The sequence below is a fragment of the Plutella xylostella genome, chromosome 7 (assembly GCF_932276165.1).
Source record: "Plutella xylostella chromosome 7, ilPluXylo3.1, whole genome shotgun sequence".
Classification (NCBI taxonomy): Eukaryota; Metazoa; Arthropoda; class Insecta; order Lepidoptera; family Plutellidae; genus Plutella; species Plutella xylostella.
Genome location: NC_063987.1, coordinates 8,754,418 through 8,775,722, shown reverse-complemented (window position 1 = coordinate 8,775,722; position 21,305 = coordinate 8,754,418). Strand labels below are relative to the sequence as shown.

Below are 21,305 nucleotides of genomic sequence, written 5' to 3'. Positions count from 1 at the left end.
TACAAAACAAAACCAAATCCTTGTCTATTCCTGGAATAGAAACGAAATTTCAGTGAAAAACCTATCTAATAAAAAACAATCGATTTTGGAAGTACACTTACCGTTAGATGCACCAAACCTCATCAAAGAATTCCTGAAAACACATATTAAACCCAAAAAGAAATATTTCCTTTATTTCGACCAAAAACAACATCGCATCCAATTCACCCAAGCAGCAATATCATTATTCCAAAAAGATACGGTAAAATTATTCAAATGCACGGAAAGAGTAATTTACGTCGAAGACGAAAATGAACAACGCGAAATAGTTCTCAAATACCATCAAGGGAAAACTTGCCATCGGGGGATTAAAGAAACCATAACCCATCTCCGTCGTACGTATTTCTGGAATAACATGAATGAAACGGTAGCAAGCATCATTAATGCATGCGAAGCTTGTAAAAAATTAAAATACGACCGAAAACCGTTTAAACCCGAATTACAACTCACCCAAACTCAAAACCGACCTTTTGAGGAAATCTTTATCGACCTGTTTTCCATAGAAGGAAAATCATTTCTTACTATAATAGACGCCTTCAGCAAACTTGGTCAAGCATTTGAAATACCTAACAAATCCACACCTGAAGTAGTAAGAGCGCTTATTAAATACTTCTCTATATATGGAGTACCCGGAAAAATTAGTTCTGATCCTGGATCAGAGTTCAACAATGTACTTATGCGTGAGACCTTAGACTTTTACAAAATCCGTTTACACATAGGGACACCTCATAATCCGAACTCTATGGGTTTAATAGAGCGATTTCATTCAACCATCTTAGAAATATATCGCCTAGCCAAATACGAACACAAAATCACTGACGCAGCAACAGTAATGACGTATGCAGTGATGTCATACAACCAAACCATACACTCAACTACAGGTCTTACACCATTCGAGGTTGTTTTTGGACACACAGACGCTAATAGTACATTTAACGTGAAATTCGAACAACAGTATCACCAAAAACTATTAAACTACTTGACCGTCACTGGAAGCTTTATTAATGAGAGAGCATTTCCGTTTCCGTCGAAGACTATCCAGTAACCTTCCTCTTTGTGTGTCAATTCCGGTGCTCAGTGGCGCCACCTGGCGGTCGTGCGGTGCAACTTTACTTCGTAAGTTGCTCACCGCGCCCTTCCCTCATTGGCGTTTTAAACTCCGTCGAGGCAACATCGTGCGCAGCAGACTGTCTCTGCGACCGTTTAAATATTAAATTTAAAAAATATATTTTAAATTCAGTGTTGAATAAGTTAGAACAAAAATTAAAAGTGTAAGTGTAGCACCTACATGTAAGTAACCTTTTAATATTTTTTAAACAACTGGCTTTTAAATTTACCTAATCTATACGGCACAAGATCATTTAATTTAACGGTTTCCCGTTCGGATCTTGTTATTAGTGTATATTAGACCAGTTAAAAGATATTTTAATTTTGTTTTTTGTTAAAATCATCCTACCCTCATGTTTGAGGTAAAAGTTTAGTTAAGATTAGTTGTGTACCGGTGTTATTATTGCAGTAGTACCTAATATGGAGCCTGTGCCGGGCCCGAGTCATGGGTCGGTCCCTGTGCCAGACCGGGACGGAGGCACCCCCCCGCGCCGCCGCCGCCGCCGTCGCCGCGTCAGCAGCAGCAGCAGCTCCAGCAGCTGCTCGTCCAGCTCCAGCGACACGTGCTCGTCTGCGAAGCGCAGCAAGCGCTCCCGCCGGCACCGCCGTAAGAAGAGTAAGCACGAGAGTCGTACTGATCAAAGGATGGATCAGCTGTTCAAGGAACTGGGTGAGCTTCGCAAATATATTACTCCTTCCGGCAATACCGACTTGCCGTGTGACGGCATGCAGGACAATGACGCAACATCAGTATGCTCTGGAGTTAGCGGGCATCTTTATGATAGCGTTGCAGGTTCACAAGACCTCGACCAACGAGAGGAAAGTCCTAAACTGACTAAAGATTTTACTTTTAGTCTAGAAACTAAATTAAAAGAACCTTCCGTTCCAAAAACACCTGACGTTTTTCTAAAGATGCTTTCTGATGTCCAGCGCCTTGGTAGCACTGCTTGGTCAGAGGTTAGGTACGCCGACACGCAGAAGACTTATAATCATACTCCAGGCTTCATAGACCTCGAAACAAACGAGGAGGTGAAAATGTATGATACCTTGCGTAATCAAGCAAATACAGAGAAGGCCTATGCTGCCATCACTTACTGCGTACTAAAGCAAAAAGAGGCATTACAAGAAAACTTACGTAATATTTTAACCTGGGCAAAAGATAATGATGGTATAACGTTTGATACTCTAAATAATAAGATTGATGAGTTGTTCCAAAGTGGCAGTTTCCATAAAATTACATCAGACTTATTACAATTAGTCTGCGGTCACCGGGCAGAAAGCATAGAGATGCGTCGAGACGCTATTACCACTCAGGTTCGGGACCCGTTAGTCAAAGCCACCCTTTCTAGGATACCACCGTCTTCCACATACTTGTTTGAGTCTGAATCTTTCACCGCTGCGTTAGAAAAGGCTGGTGGGGTCCGCAAGGCATTCTGGCCACCGAGGTCAGAACAACAAGCCCAAAAATCAAGTCAGGGTAACAGCCGCCCCTCGCGGGGGCAGGCGACCCGGAGACAATCAGTTCCATCGCGTGGAGCTCAGGGCTTTCAAGAGCCACATTATCTGTCTTACAACCCACCCTCGCGGGGTGGATACAAATCTAGTGCCCCCACGCAAAGAACTCAACAACTAAGGGTTGATAATAGCTCATATTCAAGAGCGCCCTTTCAAAATCGAGGCTCGCGGCCCGATAGTGGGAGTTCTAGGGGAAGACAGAGTACCCAAAGGGGAAACAAGACAAGACATAGGGGGTATAAACAATGACTCAGCTCCATTCCAAGCAGGTCAGTTAGCACAATACCAAAATCAGTGGCAACTAATGGGAGCACCAACGATTATTTTGAAATTGATCCAGGGGTATCGCATACCGTTTTGGCAAAAGCCTCCGTTAATTTTTCCAAATGTAAACAAAGGTCCATTTCACACACCTGTCTCGAACGAAATGTCTGCAGTCGTGGAAAAAATGAAATCGCAGGGCATTTTAAAAATAGCTCAACCGTCCCTAAGTTTCATATCCCCCATGTTTCTGGTACCGAAGGCGGACGGATCAGCCCGCCCCATTTTCAATCTCAAAGCTCTGAATTACTACGTCATGACAGAACCCTTTCATTTGATAAACATGTATCGCGTCCCAGACTTTCTGCAACCCCAAGACTGGCTTTGCAAGATCGACCTTTCCCAAGCGTACTTCCATCTGAAAGTCACGAAGTCACAGAGGCGCTTTCTTCGCCTAATATACAATCAAGAACTGTTAGAGATGACCTCCTTACCGTTCGGTCTGAGCACGGCTCCCAAAACTTTTTCAATCCTATCGAACTGGGTCGCCCAAATGTTGCGAGACAAGTGGAACGTCAGGATATTAGTATTCCTGGACGACTATTTGATCGTACATCAGGATATAGAGATACTTCAGGAACATGTTCGACTAACAGTACATACATTACAGACGTTAGGATGGGTAATAAATTTCGAGAAGTCAGTTCTCCAGCCTCAAAAGAGTATAATATACCTAGGTATTCTATGGGCACCTTGGGAAAATCGCAAATCGTTGCCACAGGAAAAGATTGTTTCCATGAGACAAAAGATCAGTCGTGTTCTCGATCAAGACACAGTAAACATAAAAGACGTCCAGAAAATAGTGGGGTTACTGAACTTCGCCAGTTTTGTCGTACCACGGGGTCGTCTAAATCATCGACACTTAATAATGTTCCTAAATACCATACCGCCCAACTCGACAAAAACTTACACACTAACTGTAGATGTCATCGCAGAACTAAAGTGGTGGATACAGAATTGCCAAATGTCGTCTCTATTGCATCAACCACCTCCGGTAAACTTCCTGACCACGGATGCCTCGGACGAGGCCTGGGGCGCCCAACTAAACCACCTAGCCCTATCGGGAACTTGGTCTCTTCAGGACCAAAAGTTGCACTGCAACCAAAAAGAGATGCTTGCAATTCTGTATGCCCTTCAGAGTCAAGCCCACACAATTTCCGGCAGGTCGTTATTAATTCAATGCGACAACAAAACCGCAGTCGCTCATTTAAAGAAAGAGGGAGGCACCAAATCACCACCTCTAATGGAATTGACTTATCAAATCCTGAGCTTGCTAGACCATTACCAGATAGTGTTCAGCATACACTATCTACCAGGCAGATACAACAGCAATGCCGACAGTCTGTCGCGACACAAACTACCCCCGGAGTGGCATCTTTTGCCAGCGTGTGTGCAGACAATATTTTCAAAATGGGGAACTCCAGTGATCAACCTGTTCGCCTCAGCCACCGCGCACGTAGTCTGCAATTATGCAACTCGAGATCTTACAGATCACCAAGCCCTTCTTCACGATGCGTTCAGCGTGACCTGGCATTACCAGCTTGCGTGGATTTTCCCACCACCGTTCTTGATCCCAAAAGTACTGATGCACCTGAATCACTCAACAGGAGTATACTTAATAGTTGCACCCCGGTGGGAGAAAGTGTTCTGGCGAGCAGATCTAAGAGCCAGAGCCCTATCTGCCCCAATGACTCTGAAGAACCTACAGAAACACCTAGTAGACACCTCGACCGGCCTCGCTCCCCCGAAAGTAGACGAGATTGTTCTAGAGGTGTGGAGATGTGGGGGTGGTCCCAGGCGATAGAGTCATGGAACACTGATCAAATATCACTTTTGAAGGACTCATGGCGGCAGTCAACTTTAAAAACTTACCAAATCGCTTGGAAGAGGTGGGTAACTTGGTGTAGTAGAAAACAGTTGGATGCAAAAAACCCGACAGGTTCAGAATTGGCACAGTTCTTATCCGATTTATATTTAGTTAATAGACTGTCTTACAATACAATTCTTTTGCATAAATCCGTGGTTTCCACCCTTTGCAATACCGAAATATCGAGAGTTTTAAGTTCGCATGTGTTAGTAAAACACGTGCTAAAATCAATTGCTCTAAAAAATCCGAAGGTAAATAATAAATCACCAATTTGGGACGTAAGCAAATTAATTTCCTTTATATCTAACTACGCAATTGACCAAAATAATACTTTTCAAGTATCCCGTCATACGGCTATACTCCTTTTGTTATGCTCCGGTAGGCGTATTCATGATTTAACGTTACTTGCAGTTGATTTGGATCATTATGTAAAATCGGATCAATTTGTAATATTTTGGCCACAATTTGGTTCAAAGACCGACAACAGTAACTATAGTCAGTCCGGCTGGAAGTTACTAGTCAACGAAAATAATTTAAATCTGAATCCCCCCTTTTGGATAGATAGGACTATCACGTTATTGCACGAGCGACGTGAAGTATCAGGAACTGATAATCTTTTCATAACTGTAAGGGGGGTGGCAAAACCAGCTTCACGTACAGTGATCGCAGGATGGGTTAAAACTATATTTAAGGAAGCCGATATTGAAGCTAGCCCAGGAAGTGTTAGATCTGCAGTAGCTTCTAAGAGTTGGTTTGAAAATCAACATATTGATGATATTCTGGCTCGCGGTAACTGGAGGTCAGCCAATACTTTTAGGAAGTTTTACAGACGTGAAATAAGAATGAATTGTAATAATCAGTCTAGTAGTGTCACACGATTATTTAATCCTATTGATTCTTGATGTTAACTAATTGTTAATTTAAATAATGATTATAGTTCATTACTGTAGTTTAATTAATAAGTGTTCCTAACATAACATTATTTTATATCTAATCACAGGCTTTGTACCTACCTTGATTATATGATTCTTAAATAAAGAGGAAAATGCTAATAATACATTGTCTTTTAATATGTTTAGTCACATTGGCGATCTCAATTACAGAAGCAGTGGCGTCACCAGGCGATAACAAACAGGTCTCATTAATAAAGCTTCCAGTGACGGTCAAGTAGTTTAATAGCAGCGTTTTACCTGAAATAAAACGCATATTAAAATACTTACCTAACTGGAAGCTTTAAGTCATTTCTGCCTGGTGAATTCGAGCCAATAAGGGAAGGGCGCGGTGAGCAACTTACGAAGTAAAGTTGCACCGCACGACCGCCAGGTGGCGCCACTGAGCACCGGAATTGACACACAAAGAGGAAGGTTACTGGATAGTCTTCGACGGAAACGGAAATGCTCTCTCATTAATAAAGCTTCCAGTTAGGTAAGTATTTTAATATGCGTTTTATTTCAGGTAAAACGCTGCTAATAAGCGATCACGTGAAAAGGACTAAATACCTATATAAATACCTAACAGATCATATGATCAATAAAAAGGAGAAGATTATTCAGAAACGCGGCGGTGAGACCAACTTTAATATAGATTGCGGTGACACAGTCTTTGTTAAAGGGATAAATAACCGACGTAGTAAGGATAAACCCCGTTTTGAGAAAGTACGAGTGGCTGGAGACATCTCTAGAAACATCGTACCTGTTATCGCGAAAAGGGACCGCTTTAGCAAGGTACCTATTAAAGATGTCAAACGCCCTCCGCAGGTTTCTCCACCTGCTACTGGCCGTGGTCCTCACGACCCAGGCCCTTCGACTTCAGCGAGTCAATAATGGCGCTGGAATTCTGCCCGTCCGAAAAGGAGAAGCAGTTATTAGTTCCGATAAGTGGATAGTTTTTAAGGTATTAAATATAAGCTTATTATGTAGAGATTTAGAATTTAACGTAAATAGATACGCGAACTTGAATAATCATGTTCTTAGTTATTTTAAAGGAAAATTAGACGTAGGAATTGCGAATATAAAAACGCAAACAGATTACATAAAGGATACAACCATCGGAAAATTAAGACAAATTTCCCCATCTAAAAGAATAAAAAGAGGTATTTTGAACCCTCTTGGTTCACTCATTAAGATATTTACAGGAAATCTAGATAACGATGACGCCATTAGGTATGATAATTTAATCAGCGAAGCAAAATTACGCACGGAAAACGTTGCGAAAAAACTATCATTGGTTACCGAAATGGTGCAGTCCTTTGTTAATATTGCAAATAGTACACAGAACAATTTCATCCAATTAGATAAAGCAATTTGGGAACTTCGTAAACAAATTAATATAACTAAATCTGTACAAATACGTGAACAAATCATATCAGTGTATAATCTTTTCTTTCATAACTTTCAAACACTTTTTATCAGATTGGATGAGTTGGAAACAACCATAGCTTTTAGTAAATTAAGGACTCTACATCAGTCAATATTAGATTCAGATGAACTGTTACAAATACTGAAAAAGATAGAGGAAAATAATAAGTTAGTATACCCTGTAAACGAAGCAAATTTAGTAAAGATAGAACAAACAATAGAACTAAAATCTTATTTTAAGGAAAATCAGATAACCTTCATTTTAGAAATTCCATTAATTAAAAAAGATATATATACATATTATAAAATACTCCCCATTCCTACCACCAACGAGTCCAACCAAACTACCCTTATAATTCCTAAATTCCCTTACCTTCTTATGAAAGGGTTGAAAACTCAGTCACTCTCCCAGCCCTGCAAGAAGATCGACGAACAATACTATCTATGCAATGAAAACGAGATGTCTGCATTCATTGAGGATACATGTGTCATAGACTTGATGAAACGCACCCCTAACGCCACGTCATGCCGACCAACTTATGTAAAGCTGGAAAATATTAAATTAACCCCCATACAACTTAATCGCTGGATACTCTATTCCAAGGACAACTCTGTACTTACCCAAGTCTGTAAGGACGAGGTTACACACCATAACATTCAAGGAACATACATACTCACTATGAATGAAAATTGTATAATTGAAATAGAAAAGTACAAACTGAAAAAGCGAACTCTACAATTTGAAAAAATTAAGTATTCTGACTTACCCTTACTCAGCTTACCAGAAATTCTACCCCTACAACCTGAAAAGGAAAGCTACCCCATCAACCTGGAGGAAATCGACCTTTCAGATATCCGTCTTATGTCATACCTATTGAAGAAAAGTGAAAGTGAAGTGATATGCAAAGTCAATGAAAGTGTTATCAATGTGAAAAGCATCAGTGTCGGAACAGTAATCATTTATGTAATCTTAATTTTAATCATTACTATTGTATTACTTTACCTTTACAGATATAAGAAGGATATTCGAAATCATCATTCGGAAACATCCCCAAATGAGGATTTCGAACTTAAGGAGGGAGGAGTTATACATTCTCATGGCTTAGTATCCATCCAAACATAAATAGCACATTCCATTCCCATGCTACAATGTAGTCATATAGTATTCAAGAGTGCTGACAAGCCAAGAGGATGTTATGACTAGCCACGGTGGCAACGGCGTCACCGCAGGCGATTCTTAGATTTAAGCTTAGCAAGTAGTTCAGTTCCTGTAGAGACTCCGTCGAGATTAAACGTAATTAATCAAAAATTCTGTGTTTTTAAAAACGGCCTTCCGCGACGCTCTAACTTAACTACCTACATACCATTATTTACATACATACAAACATACATACATCCTATATATATACAATAAATACCTATATTCATACAACATCTCGAAAGTAGGTAAGTAACTATTGAGACAGATAATGTTTACAGAATTAGACAGATTGACAGAATTAGATCTTAGGATAACTAGAATGTCACTAGTATTTGAAGAATTCGAGATTGTACAAACTAGAATAGAAACATTAGCCACAGACGTAGACAACCAAATCTCAGAAAGGGAATTATTTGAAGACGGTTATTTTAAGAACGTAGCTCTAGGTAAATCCATACAAAATGTAAATGGTTCCGACCATAACAACACGATCCTGAACCAGTCCAACAATGAAAGTTCTTCGCCGTTAACCGAGGGTAGTCAGTCGATTAAATTTCCAGAAATTTCATTGCCGTCGTTTAACGGTGATAAAACACATTGGGTCGAGTTCAGAGACAGCTTCGACGCTCTTATTAACCAATCGAACTTAAAGTCAATTCAAAAATTTAAGTACCTAAAGAGTTGTTTGACTGACAGCGCACTTGAAGTCGTTAGTTCCCTCGAATTCTCGAATATTCCGAAGAAAGTTTTTTGATAGGTTGGCAGTTATTATGCGAAAGGTACAACAACCCGAAATCATTAATCAATAATCATTTGAAAGAATTATTTAACATCGATTATGTCCCCACAACTGCCGCAGCTTTAAGAAAATTATCCGATAACATTTCTAAAAATCTTAGAATAATAAGATCACTGAATATTCCAACCGATAACTGGGATATGTTAGTGATATTTTTTCTAAGCCAAAAACTCGATAAAAAATTGCAAAGTAAATGGGACAAAGTAGCCAACCGGACCTCTAGAATTGACTCTGGTGAATTGCCTACATTACAGGATTTCCGGACCTTTCTGAAGGACCAAGCGGACCATCTGGAGTCGCTGGACCCTGGCAAGCCTCATGGACCCAGTGACGCCCAAATTATACCCGCGAGGAAGGCCTTCGTAACTACGTCTTCCCACACCGGCACCGCAAGTCCCACGAGTTCAAGGGTAATACCTAAACCTTATACTAGCAATAATCAGTGTCCAAGTTGTAAGGAGGGGCATTATATTAACCAATGCCCAAGATTTCTAGCCCTAAACGAGGTCTCACGCATTCGAGTCGTGAGAAAATTAGGGCTATGTTACAATTGCCTGAGTACGAGACATACACTGCCGACCTGCAGAGCTACCACTTGCAAAATATGTAAAGGTAAGCATCATACGCTTTTACATGTCCAATCATCCAACATTACTCATTCAAACACACACACAAACACACATTCAAACACACAACTTCAGCCAAATACATACTCGCAACCGAGCGCACAAACACAACCAACTACCCTGTATACCTACGAGTCCAAACCAACTGGATGCGTAGGTACAAACGAATCAAAGTCGATAAATTTGCATACCAATCAAGTAGTCAACACTACGTTATGCCAAACCGAAGACAATCTATTACCGAACAAAACAGTGATGTTGTCGACAGCACAAATCAATGTTTTCGATAAAAATAACCAATTACACACATTCCGAGCACTATTAGACTCAGGCTCACAATCAAACTTCATAACGAAACAAGCATACGACAAACTTAACCTACCTACACAACACATAAACATGGAGGTGTTAGGCTTTAACGAAAATAGCACGATAATCGAAAAAAGGTGTAAAATTACATTCGAGTCGAAAGATAACCAATTTACTGGTGAGTTGTCTTGTCTAATTGTACCTACCATCTGTAAGTTACCGTCACAGATCAATGCCACGTCTTTAAAAATCCCACCACGATTCAACTTAGCCGATGACTTCTATCACGAACCAGGTGAAGTCGATATGATAATAGGTGCAGAGTTATTTTTCGAGCTTCTCTGCATAGGACGACACCGCCTGGGAGATGGACAACCGACCCTGCAAAAAACTCGACTCGGCTGGGTGGTCACGGGTTCGATTCCCGGCACCAGCCCGCCGCCACAGTCAGTAAGGTGTAATTTCGTGTCGAATACACAAATGAAATCGCTATTTGATACAAATGAGTTCGATTCAAGAAACTTACCCAATGATGAGACTATACAGTGTGAGAAAATATTCAATGACCACACACGCACGTCTGAGGGTAATTTTGTGGTAGATTTACCGTTAAGGTTGCCTATCTCTTCCCTCGGTCAGACTCGTCCCGCGGTCTATAAAAGATTTATTACATTAGAGTCGAAATTTCAGAAAAACCCCGAATTTAAAGAAAGATATGTCGATTGTATGAGGGATTTGCAAGAAAAGGGCCATATGATAAAAAATGATGATTTCACTCAACCATGTAATTACCTACCGCAACACGCGGTAATTAATAGCGAAAAGGTTACGACACCACTTAGGGTCGTATTTGATGCCTCCCATAAAACTAGTTCAGGGATGTCATTAAACGATATTCAATTCAAAGGTACAATCAGTCAGGACAAAATAACGAACATTTTGTTAAGATTTCGAAAACACAAATACATCGTTATCGCAGATGTAGCTCAAATGTACAAAAATATATATGTTCGAGAAGACCAACGTCACCTACAATGCATTCTATGGCGTGAAACACAAACTGACCCACTACTCACCTACAAATTAACGAGTCTCAGTTTTGGTCTGAAATGTGCACCCTATATAGCGACGCGGTGCCTGACGCAACTAGCGAACGAAAACAAAGGTGAGTACCCGTTAGCATCCGCCGCGATACAGCATGATTTCTTGATGGACGACTACGTTCACGGCGACGACGACGAGCGCAGGCTAGCAGAGACCTCAGTACAGGTCGACCGTATCCTGAGCACAGCTAATTTCAAATTAAGAAAATGGAAATACAATTCGAAAACCATCTTAAACGAGGTAAGTCACAGTACCACACATGACACATACATAACCACCCCGATAGGTCAAGATAATAATAACACACACAAAGTATTGGGTATTGTATGGGATAATAATGAGGATCGATTAAGTTACAGATTAAAGCGGGAACCAATGTCGAAATCAATAACAAAACGTTACGTTTTATCTATAGCCTCGTCGATATACGACCCGTTAGGTATGTTAGGACCAGTAATTATCATTGCGAAATGTTTCATACATAAACTTTTCAAATTAAAGTTTAATTGGGATGAAAAACTACCGATTCAATTAATTAATGAATGGGAAACATTCTATAACAGTTTGTTTACGTTAGACACACTATATATTCCAAGGCGAGTCGTTATCAATGATTACATAACCATAGAAATGCACGGATTCTCAGACGCGTCCTTGACCGCTTATGGGGCCGTTATATACATACGATCTATAGATAAACAGGGCAGGATTATGGTTCGATTATTGCGCGCGAAATCGAGAGTTGCGCGTGAGGAAACTATTCCACGATTAGAGCTGCGAGCTGCCTGGCTGTTAGCCGCATTGTCTGACGACGTAAACAATGCGCTTAAATTTAAATGGACGAAACAATACTTCTGGTCAGATTCAAATGTAGTATTAGCATGGATAAAATCACCACTACAAAAATTAAACACATTCGTAAAAAATAAAGTAAATGACATACAAAAAATTACAAACATCGATGATTGGCGTTGGGTCTCTTCTGGTAACAACTCAGCGGATTTGTTATCTAGGGGTCTAGCTGCTGAAAGGTTAGGTAGTAGTTCATTATGGTGGCAGGGGCCCTCCTGGCTTTCCGAGCCCATCGAGAAGTGGCCTACATTTCAACTACCCAAAACGGAAATAACGTTACCCGAAACTGAACAAGAGACACATTGTAATATAAGTACAAACAAGTCAAGCGAGTTAATTAAAAAAAAAAAAAAAAAAAACGCACTCACGCCTTGTACTAATGTACTCCCTTGCGGGGTAGGCAGAGGTGCATTGCTGCACCCACTTTTCGCCAGAGTGTTATGTTAGTCCCAATGTAATAGGGGGCGGGCCTATTGCCATTTTACGGGCACATCCAAGACCCGAGAACAAATATCTGTGTTTAAACAAATATCTGCCCCAGCCGAGTTAATTACAAACTTAATAAAAAAATATTCTAACTTAAATAAACTCAATCGAGTATTTGTTTACATGCGAAGATTCATTCGCAACTCTACAGGGGCGTATTTAAAGATTGCGCGCCCTGGGCTCCTGTAGTTTTCCGCCCCATCAAGGAATGAAAGAAAAGAAAAAGAGCAGTCAGTGTAGAGTACCTACCGACCTAAATATACTTAGGTACCTACATAATGTATTTCTTATACTGTGGTGATAGATTTGCATAGATAATGATATATGGTGGGCCAAAAGTAATCACCATATTGGAAGTTGCTCTCATTTGTACAAATGGCCGTCAATTTCAAATTTATTTTGATAGTGGTAAATTAGACAATTTTGCAGACTACAAGTTCAGAAGCCATAGAGTGGTATACTCCCCAAGATCGAATAATTGTGTACCTATATTCAGTTTTAGGCGTCGCCTTTTTTTCGTTATATCTGTCATTTTTCCCTGAAAAAATTCCCGATTTTACCGTTTCAGACGGTTTTTGTGGGGTTTTTTGAAGACCCGTGTATATGTGAATAAGCCCGAGTCTCTGGAAGCCCTTGAGGACAACATTCGACACGCGTGCGAGAGTCTCTCGCCCGAAGTTCTCGCTGAAGTGATGAGAAATGCCATAAAAGGAGCCCTGAGCCTGTTTATCAATTGTGACGGTGCCCATTTATATGCCGATATCATCTTCTAGACTAGAATCGATGCTCTTCATTTAGAAAAAAAATGAGTGCCAAACAACATCGCATTACTTTTTTGGGTCCACCTTATATCTTCCGAACAAAAAAGATTTTTCTGGATAGACGAGTACTTTTTAGAACGTTTAGAAATAAACTTGTGCAGGGCGACTGAGAGAGGCATTTTTTTAAATTTAAATTTCCTAAAAAAAATACCGAGGCGGAAAAACATAGACTATTCCATCGGTTTAAAAAAGCACAAAGGCCGGCTTTCATACTTTAAAAATCCTGCAATGCTCGTAACCAAAATACCTCACGTACAAAACCCACTGCCAAAACATCAAGAAGAAAGTCAGCTCCCGAAACAACTTTCTGCGACGGCTTACGTCTACCAGCTGGGACTCCTCTCTACAAACAAGTAGCCTAGCACTCTGCTTATCAGCTTCCGAATTTGCCTGCCCCATATGGGCAAGGTCCGCGCATGCTAGAGAAGTAGATTTGTTCGTATAGTAACGGGATGCCTCAAACCGACACCGCTCTACAAACTCTACTCCCTGGCTGGGATAGCACCCCCTAGCATACGGCGAAAAGTGGCATGTTCTGTTGAGTAAACCAAACAAGAATGCGACTCCAGACATCCACTTTACTCACATACTGCCGCACCTTCCCGCCTTAAGAGCCGACAAGCGTTTTTAAAAATAGTGAGGTGTCCTAAACGGATGAAAACCCACAAATCGCAAGGCTTAAGGCTCTAGGAGGAAAAGCAGCCCCAGGTTCCTTTCCTACCTCTTGAGGAAAAACTTGCTTCCGGTAACAGTTTCCCCTGGCACATTCGGAAGACTCTAAATCGGTTGCGAGCAGAGGTAGGCTGCAAGGAAAATCTCTGCAAGTGGGGCTATACCGTTGGTACCACCTATGCGACTCCCCTGTCCCCTGTGGCCATCCACCTGCACTCGGGACTTACTCCAGGCCAATCAGAATGCTATCAAAGTTGCTTCTTTTGGACTGGATAAATTAAAAAAATCGCATGTTCACTGACACGAAAGAAGAAGAAGTGTAGAGTACCTACCGTACTACATATATATAAGAACATTGTGGTGATAGATTTGCATAGATCATGATATCTTCCGAAAAAAAATAACAGATTTTTCTGGATAGGAGTACATTTTAAAACGTTTAGAAATAAACTTGTGCAGGGCGACTGAGGGACGAATTTTTTTTCTTCGATTTCCTTCAATGAAATACCGAGGCGGAAAAAAATTCGACTTTCACCGGTTCAGAAAAGAACAAAAGTCTGCTTCTCTTAAGACATGAAATCAACATGTGGAAAGATGGCTCAGGGCCGTTCTAGGCTTACGTCCTAAAATATTGTTCTGTACTTTTTAAATCCTACAACCTAAAGCCCAAGGGCGGCCTCCCGGCCGCCCCTGGGCCGCCCTTCGCCGCCTGCCGCCCCGGGCTGTAGCCCTTTTAGCCCTAGGGTAAATACGCCCCTGCAACTCTAGACATCCGAACAATAGAATAGTCGGGGTCTTATCAGTAGATGAAATGCGACATGCGTTGCTCGAATTAATTAGATTTGCACAAACAGAATCGTTCCAAATGGAGTACAAGTTACTAAAAAATAGTAAACAACTACCACAAACATCAAACATATTGTGTTTGAAACCATTTATGGAAAATGGGATTATTCGAGTAGGGGGACGCCTGGAACAGTCCTCATACAATTACGATAAAAAACACCCAATACTTCTACATCACTCACACACACTAACAATTCTTATAATGCGTGGAGAATAGGGCGTGCAAAACCGGAAGGTTTTCAAAACCGGTTTTGAATTTTCGGTTTTCAGCCACAAAACCGGTTAACCGGTTTTGATATTACTTATCTGTTTTTAATCAACCATATGACAAATTAATAATTTAGTGAACAGAAAAAAAGTTAAATAAGAATTATCATAGTACTTACTGTTATCACATCTACAAAAAGTGTGTGGCACCTTAATGGTGTTTTTATATCGTTCTGTTATCATCAATAATTGTATATTTTAAACATACAGGCAGATTTTGAAAAAAAACCATTTATCGTCTGATTCTTACGACCACTCTATAGTAGCAGTAAGATGATGAATGTTTTTTTGATGTATTACAGATTTGTTCATATCAACGCAACGAAAGAAAGCCTAACTCATTGATTTAGGGCATAACTTTATTTAGGGCATACTGCCAGAACATCTACACTGGGCATCTGTGGATCAACTACACCCGGAAGGCGATGAGCACCATGAGGGTGCAGTATAATGACGCATACCGCACCCTCATGAGGCGGCCGCGGTACTGTAGCGCGTCGGGCATGTTCTCTGAGGCGGGAGTGCCTGACTTCTTCGCAGTCCTGAGGTCACGTATAGCGACATTCTGGTCGGGACTGCGCAGCACTGGGAATGCAATACTGAAAGTGGTAAGTGTTGATTTTAGAAATCCATTCTACAGACACTGGCTCTCTGTTCATCAAGACGCAAATCGAAAATAAAAATGACCTTACCTATGTAATAGGTATATGTATGTTTAAACTGATAATAATTGTAATACTACAATTTAATTTATTTGTGTAAGTACGTTTGTGTTTATATAATGTGTAATATGGGTGTCTAGCCTGAAATAAATGACTATTTATTTATTTATTTATTTTATTGATGGACACGACTGCATTTGATTTGAAGTCCTCAACACTTCATGAAAAAAGTCCATAACGTCGAATGCAGTCCCCGCACTTGGCCTAATTATATTTTCAACAACGGTCAATGCAGTCCTGTTTTACCTAGAGTTTGTATGAAGACCACCTTGTTGTGCTTTATTGGGCAAGATTTCAACGTTATAATTATGTGCACCCAGAGTACCTTTTTTTCACACAGCAATAAGTTTTCATACAGCAAAAAGTGTGAACTCACACGCATACATCGGTCACTGACGTCGTGTTTGCTTTACTGCGCCTAGGCAGAGTGCCGGCATGTGCACCAGAAAATCGTCACTCAATTTCCATACAATATTTTAGTGCTTTTTTATGAGTTTCACCATTAATCTAGTGTCCATCAGTGTGCCAACCGATATAGGGGAAAAGGGGTAGTAACTGGCCACTTAAGCACCTTGGCCACTTTACGTGTGTGCTCCGTCTAAATGCATGATCTGATTTAGGTGATTTATATATCTAATGATTCACTAGATCCTGTTGATTGTTTTTATGATCAATTTAATAATCAATAAGAACTATTTATTTAAATATCTTTATTTAAATGAAAACTATCACTTTTGTGTAGTAACTGGCCACAAATTTTAGTAACTGGCACCCTTATTTTGCAGTAACTGGCCACCTAATATAATTAACTAAAATGACAAGTTGTAACCTTATAACTACTGCAAACATTATAAAAAACCTATTATAATTAATGTGTTATGACGTAGTATATGTGTTAACACTTAATAATGAGAAATACCTTATATTTCTTAACAAATAAACAGTTCATCGTCATCATTACGTCCCCACCTGCCGGGGCACGGGTTTCCTTCCAATGAAGGAAGGATTTTCTAACAAAATTTAATATAAAAACAAAAAAACTTCTACAATTCAATACCCTTTCAATGTAATTAGTGTAACAACGTCACAATTCACATATTATTATGACAAAAATAAGTTTCTTATCTTTAAATCATCGCAAATCTTTATTAACAATCAAATTGAATTATTTCAAGTTTATATTAAGTCAAATCCTTAAGTCTTAGCTTCTTCTTGAACTAATTTTAAGATAGTATAAAATACAACTTGCTACATACAACGCACGGACACTGAGAGAGGACGAGAATATGGTGTAACACGAGGTAGAGCTGGGCAAAAAAATAAGGACATCTTAAAGCTATCGCAGAGCAATGGTAGCTCAGTCGGGTAAGCGCCCGCTTCTCACGCCAGAGATGCGGGTTCGAATCCCGGTGCTGACATGTACCAATTAGTTCTTTTGACTTAAGTACAATGTATAGGTACCATCACTCTTACGGTGAAGGAAAACATCGTGAGGAAACCTGCATGTCTAGATTTTGCACATCTAGATATGTGATCCCACCAACCTGCAGTGAAATGCCAGCATGGTGGGAAATGGTCCAAGCTTAGAAAGGCAGTTTAGACCTTGGGGATATGCACAAAGGTTCCATTCGAGGGAGCCAGGTGCAGGCACTGACACCCCCACACAGAATAGAATAGAATAGGGCTATCGGAAATCCTTAGAGAGGGACACGATAACCCTGAAGTCTGACCACATGCTCTACCATCGGGAGGGTAACCAACTGTCCCAAGGTGGCGTAGGATTTCTTGTCAACAAGACCCTTGTCAGCAACGTAGTGGAGATCAGTAGTGTGTCGAATCTGGTAGCGTACCTTGTACTTAAACTAACCGAGAGGGATTCCTTGAAGGTCGTACAGGTATATGCACCAACCTCGACACACTCTGACACAGAAGTCGAAACAGTATAGTTACGAAGATATCTCTAGGGCTATCAAGTGTACTGCTAAGACCCAATACACCATTGTGATGGGGGACTTCAACGCCAAAGTGGGAGTACAAGAATGCAAAGAATTGAGGGTAGGACCCCATGGTTTTAGTAGCAGAAATCGGAGAGGACAAATTCTTGTTGACTTCCTCGAATGAGACAGACCAGAATGGGCTATACTTGATGAATTCTTTCTATGACAAACATCCCCGGAGGAAGTGAACATGGTCAAGCCCCGATGGTGTAGGACGAAAAATGAAATCTACTTAATTATGACTGACAAGCGGCACATATTCAGAGATGCCTCAGTGATCAATAGATTTTAAACTGGGAGTGATCACCGACTTCTTGGAGGCACTCTGAATATCAACTTCTGGAGAGAAGACGACTGATGAAGCAGGCCCTTCGTCCCACGCTGCACCAAATTGAAGTTGGCATGGCAACACCAGCTTCCAAAGAGAACAACAGAGCCGATTCGAATCGCTGCTAACCACTACGGATATTGACGAGGATACAGTCCAAATAGTGAAGACTGTTTGTGGGCTGGGCCACCGTTATCTTGAAGAGATATAAGCATTTATCCTGAAACATAAAATAGTTCTCAGTAACTGGCCATGTAGTAACTGGCCACTAGAATACCTATGCCAGTTACTACTAAATATTGAACGATTTTTACAAATTTTATACCACAGAAAATGCTATTTAAAACCAAGGTAATAAGCTGTATTTTAAGTTAATTTACTTGCAAGTAGCAAATTGGGGTAACTGGCATAGGGGGGCCAGTTACTAAAAATACTATAAAACTGGAACCAGTAACTGGCCAAGTCGAAAAATGCAATAAAAAATCAAATTAAGGATTAAATCAGTACAAATTATGATTGCTTAGCTCAAAATCTATCGTTGTCACTATTTAAAGTCACTCACAGAAGCTGGGGACAAAAAATATCGCCTCTCGAAATAATGTCTTCGCTTAACGTTTTCTTAGCGCACAACCATTTTATCAGATGCACTGTCGCCGACTGTCAGAAAATTACGGGTATTTTGAAGACCAATCCTTCAAGCGGAATGAGTGTGAACTAAAATGAACGACAACTTACTAATGGTTAGTGTCAAGCTGTAACAGATGGCGTGCTGTCATCGTGTTTCTTATTTTAGGCGAATAAAAAGCTGTGTGGCCAGTTATTGGGGGTGGCCAATTTCACCAATGTTTACCCTACAAATTATTTTATTTTTAGAGTTTATGGGTTCAGCTTCTAATGTAAAAAAGTATATAAAAATACGTTCAAAACCGGTGAAAACCCGGTTTTCGGTATCCGGTTTTGAACTCTCAAAACCGGTTATGAAAAACCGTGAAATATTGTCTACTAGGGCGTGCAAAACCGGTTAACCGGTTTTTCCGAAAACCGGTTAACCGGTTTTGCACGCCCTAGTGGAGAACACATAAGATTAATGCATGCAGGGCCACAGTTATTACTTTCATCTGTCCGCGAGAGATATTGGCCGACACACGGTAAGATCGTCGCTAATAAGGTTGTACGAGAATGTATAACGTGCTTCAGGAACAGTCCGAAGATCTACTCACCGATAATGGGTAATTTACCAAGGTCAAGAGTAACTCCAGCACCGCCCTTCCTCACAACTGGCATTGATTATGCAGGACCCTTTGCGGTGAGGGACAAAAGGGGGCGTGGTTACAGGTCATACAAATGTTACATAGCAATTTTTATTTGTCTTTTGACAAAGGCAATTCACTTAGAGTTAGTTTCAGGTCTAGAAACTCAGCTCTTCCTGTCTGCGCTGCGAAGGTTTACGTCCAGGCGAGGTATACCAAAAACAATAGTGAGTGATAATTCCACTACCTTTCATGGGGCCAATAACGAATTATGTGCAATTTATAAATTTATCGACGAATGTTCGAGCGAAATAATAGCTTCTTGTGCAAATGAGGGAATAAATTGGAAATTTATACCTGTCTACACTCCACACATGGGGGGTTTGTACGAGGCGGCCGTCAAAAGCTGTAAATTTCATCTTAAACGAGTTCTAGGCCAAGCCCTATTAACCTACGAAGAATTTAGTACTATACTTACCCAGGTGGAAGGTATCTTGAACTCTCGTCCGCTCTGCCCTTTACCAAATTCGGATACAGACGAGATATCAGTTTTAACGCCAGCTCATTTCCTGATTGGTAGGACACTTATCTCATTGCCCGACTACGAATATGAAAATGTACCTACAAACCGCTTATCTCACTACCAACAGCTGCAGCAGATCCAATGCGACTTCTGGAGAAGATGGTCAAGAGACTACATAGGACTGCTTCAAGAACGCACGAAATGGAGAAGCTGCAAGGGTGCCGGACTTGACGTGGGTACCATTGTGCTGATCAAAGATGACCGACTGCCGCCCTGCCAGTGGAGGCTGGGACGCATCGTCGGCTGCTGCCCGGGTCGCGACGGCATCACGCGGGTCGCAGAGATGCGCAGGGCGCGTGGAATAATCAAGAGAGCATTCAACAATATCTGTCCATTACCGATTACATGTTAAAATGCCTTTTATTGTAACAATCCTGACAAACCTGATTTAACTGATGGAAACTGTCTGGTTTTCATGTACAATAATGATTTAGCTGTCGTTGGTGTATATCGCTCCCCAGCATCTGATAGATCTGTTAACAAATTCATAGATAGTCTTAACAATGTGCTGGATTCTTTAAAGACTGTTCATAATGTTATAGTTATCGGTGATATGAATATTGATATCGCAGTGAATAATAAAGACAAATTCTGTGATGAATACCTCGAGATGCTTGCATCTCACGCTTTGATGCCCACGCATTACCTGCCTACCAGACTCGATAGATCATGTCTCGATCACATTGCTCTTAGGTCTCGTTATATTGACAATACAACTCTTGTTCTTGACACTAAGATAACTGATCACGACCCAGTATTTATCAATCTAGTCTTTGACTCAAAGTCCAATCTAAGAAAACCACCCAGTATGGGCACCCGTACAAATACCGCAGCGGTAATCACTGCCTTAAAAGTCGCGGACTTCTCTCACATATTTAGAATAAAAGACCCTAACGAAGCTGCAAATACTTTGGTTAAAATTGTGTCTGATATTGTCAAAGATCATACTGTCATAGTAAAAATTCCTAGAAAAAAACGTATTTTAAAACCCTGGATTACCCCTGGCCTCCTGAGATGTATAAGACATAGGGATAAATTACATAAAAATGTTAAAAATAATCCAACCGACTCTAATGCAAGACTGATATATTGTCGTTACAGGAACTTTTGTAATAACTTATTGAGAAAACTAAAGCAAAATTTTCAAAGATTACAATTAGATGCTGCCAAAAATAATCCTAAGGCAACATGGGATGCCATTAAAAAGATAGCATACTTAAATAAAACCTCATCACC

General features: G+C 40.5%; 3 protein-coding genes across 5 annotated transcripts; all 3 read left to right on the top strand.

Annotated features, from left to right (window-relative positions):
- The first annotated feature begins 1,003 nt into the window (after positions 1–1,003).
- Positions 1,004–2,910, top strand: LOC125488815. Its single transcript, XM_048622302.1, has 2 exons — positions 1,004–1,329; positions 1,556–2,910. The coding sequence occupies exon 2, from the start codon at positions 1,567–1,569 to the stop codon at positions 2,908–2,910; it is 1,344 nt and encodes a 447-aa protein (XP_048478259.1). The 5' UTR covers positions 1,004–1,329; positions 1,556–1,566.
- A 1,482-nt stretch (positions 2,911–4,392) lies between these two features.
- LOC125488814 lies at positions 4,393–6,316 on the top strand. Its single transcript, XM_048622301.1, has one exon. It carries the CDS (start codon positions 4,393–4,395, stop codon positions 5,749–5,751), a length of 1,359 nt encoding a protein of 452 aa, XP_048478258.1. The 3' UTR covers positions 5,752–6,316.
- A 2,825-nt stretch (positions 6,317–9,141) lies between these two features.
- Positions 9,142–20,437, top strand: LOC105398711. Of its 3 annotated transcripts, none has more exons than XR_007266482.1 (3): positions 9,142–9,616; positions 19,637–19,713; positions 20,137–20,434. XR_007266482.1 is itself a non-coding variant. In XM_048622195.1 (2 exons), the coding sequence occupies exons 1-2, from the start codon at positions 9,347–9,349 to the stop codon at positions 20,419–20,421; spliced, it is 555 nt and encodes a 184-aa protein (XP_048478152.1). In that variant the 5' UTR covers positions 9,142–9,346; the 3' UTR covers positions 20,422–20,437. The 3 variants fall into 3 exon arrangements, 1 of the variants encoding a protein (XP_048478152.1); XR_007266481.1 differs by having other exon boundaries at positions 19,643–19,713; positions 20,137–20,426; XM_048622195.1 differs by lacking the exon at positions 19,637–19,713 and having other exon boundaries at positions 20,137–20,437.
- The last annotated feature ends 868 nt before the right edge of the window (positions 20,438–21,305 follow it).

Coding starts and splice junctions, on each gene's coding strand:
- LOC125488815 (XM_048622302.1), top strand. CDS start 1,567: ATGGAGCCTGTGCCGGGCCCGAGTCATGGGTCGGTCCCTGTGCCAGAC.
- LOC105398711 (XM_048622195.1), top strand. CDS start 9,347: ATGTTAGTGATATTTTTTCTAAGCCAAAAACTCGATAAAAAATTGCAA. Junction 9,617..20,136: donor CAAGTCCCACGAGTTCAAGG/GTAATACCTAAA, acceptor CACTACCAACAG/CTGCAGCAGATCCAATGCGA.
- LOC125488814 (XM_048622301.1), top strand. CDS start 4,393: ATGGGGAACTCCAGTGATCAACCTGTTCGCCTCAGCCACCGCGCACGT.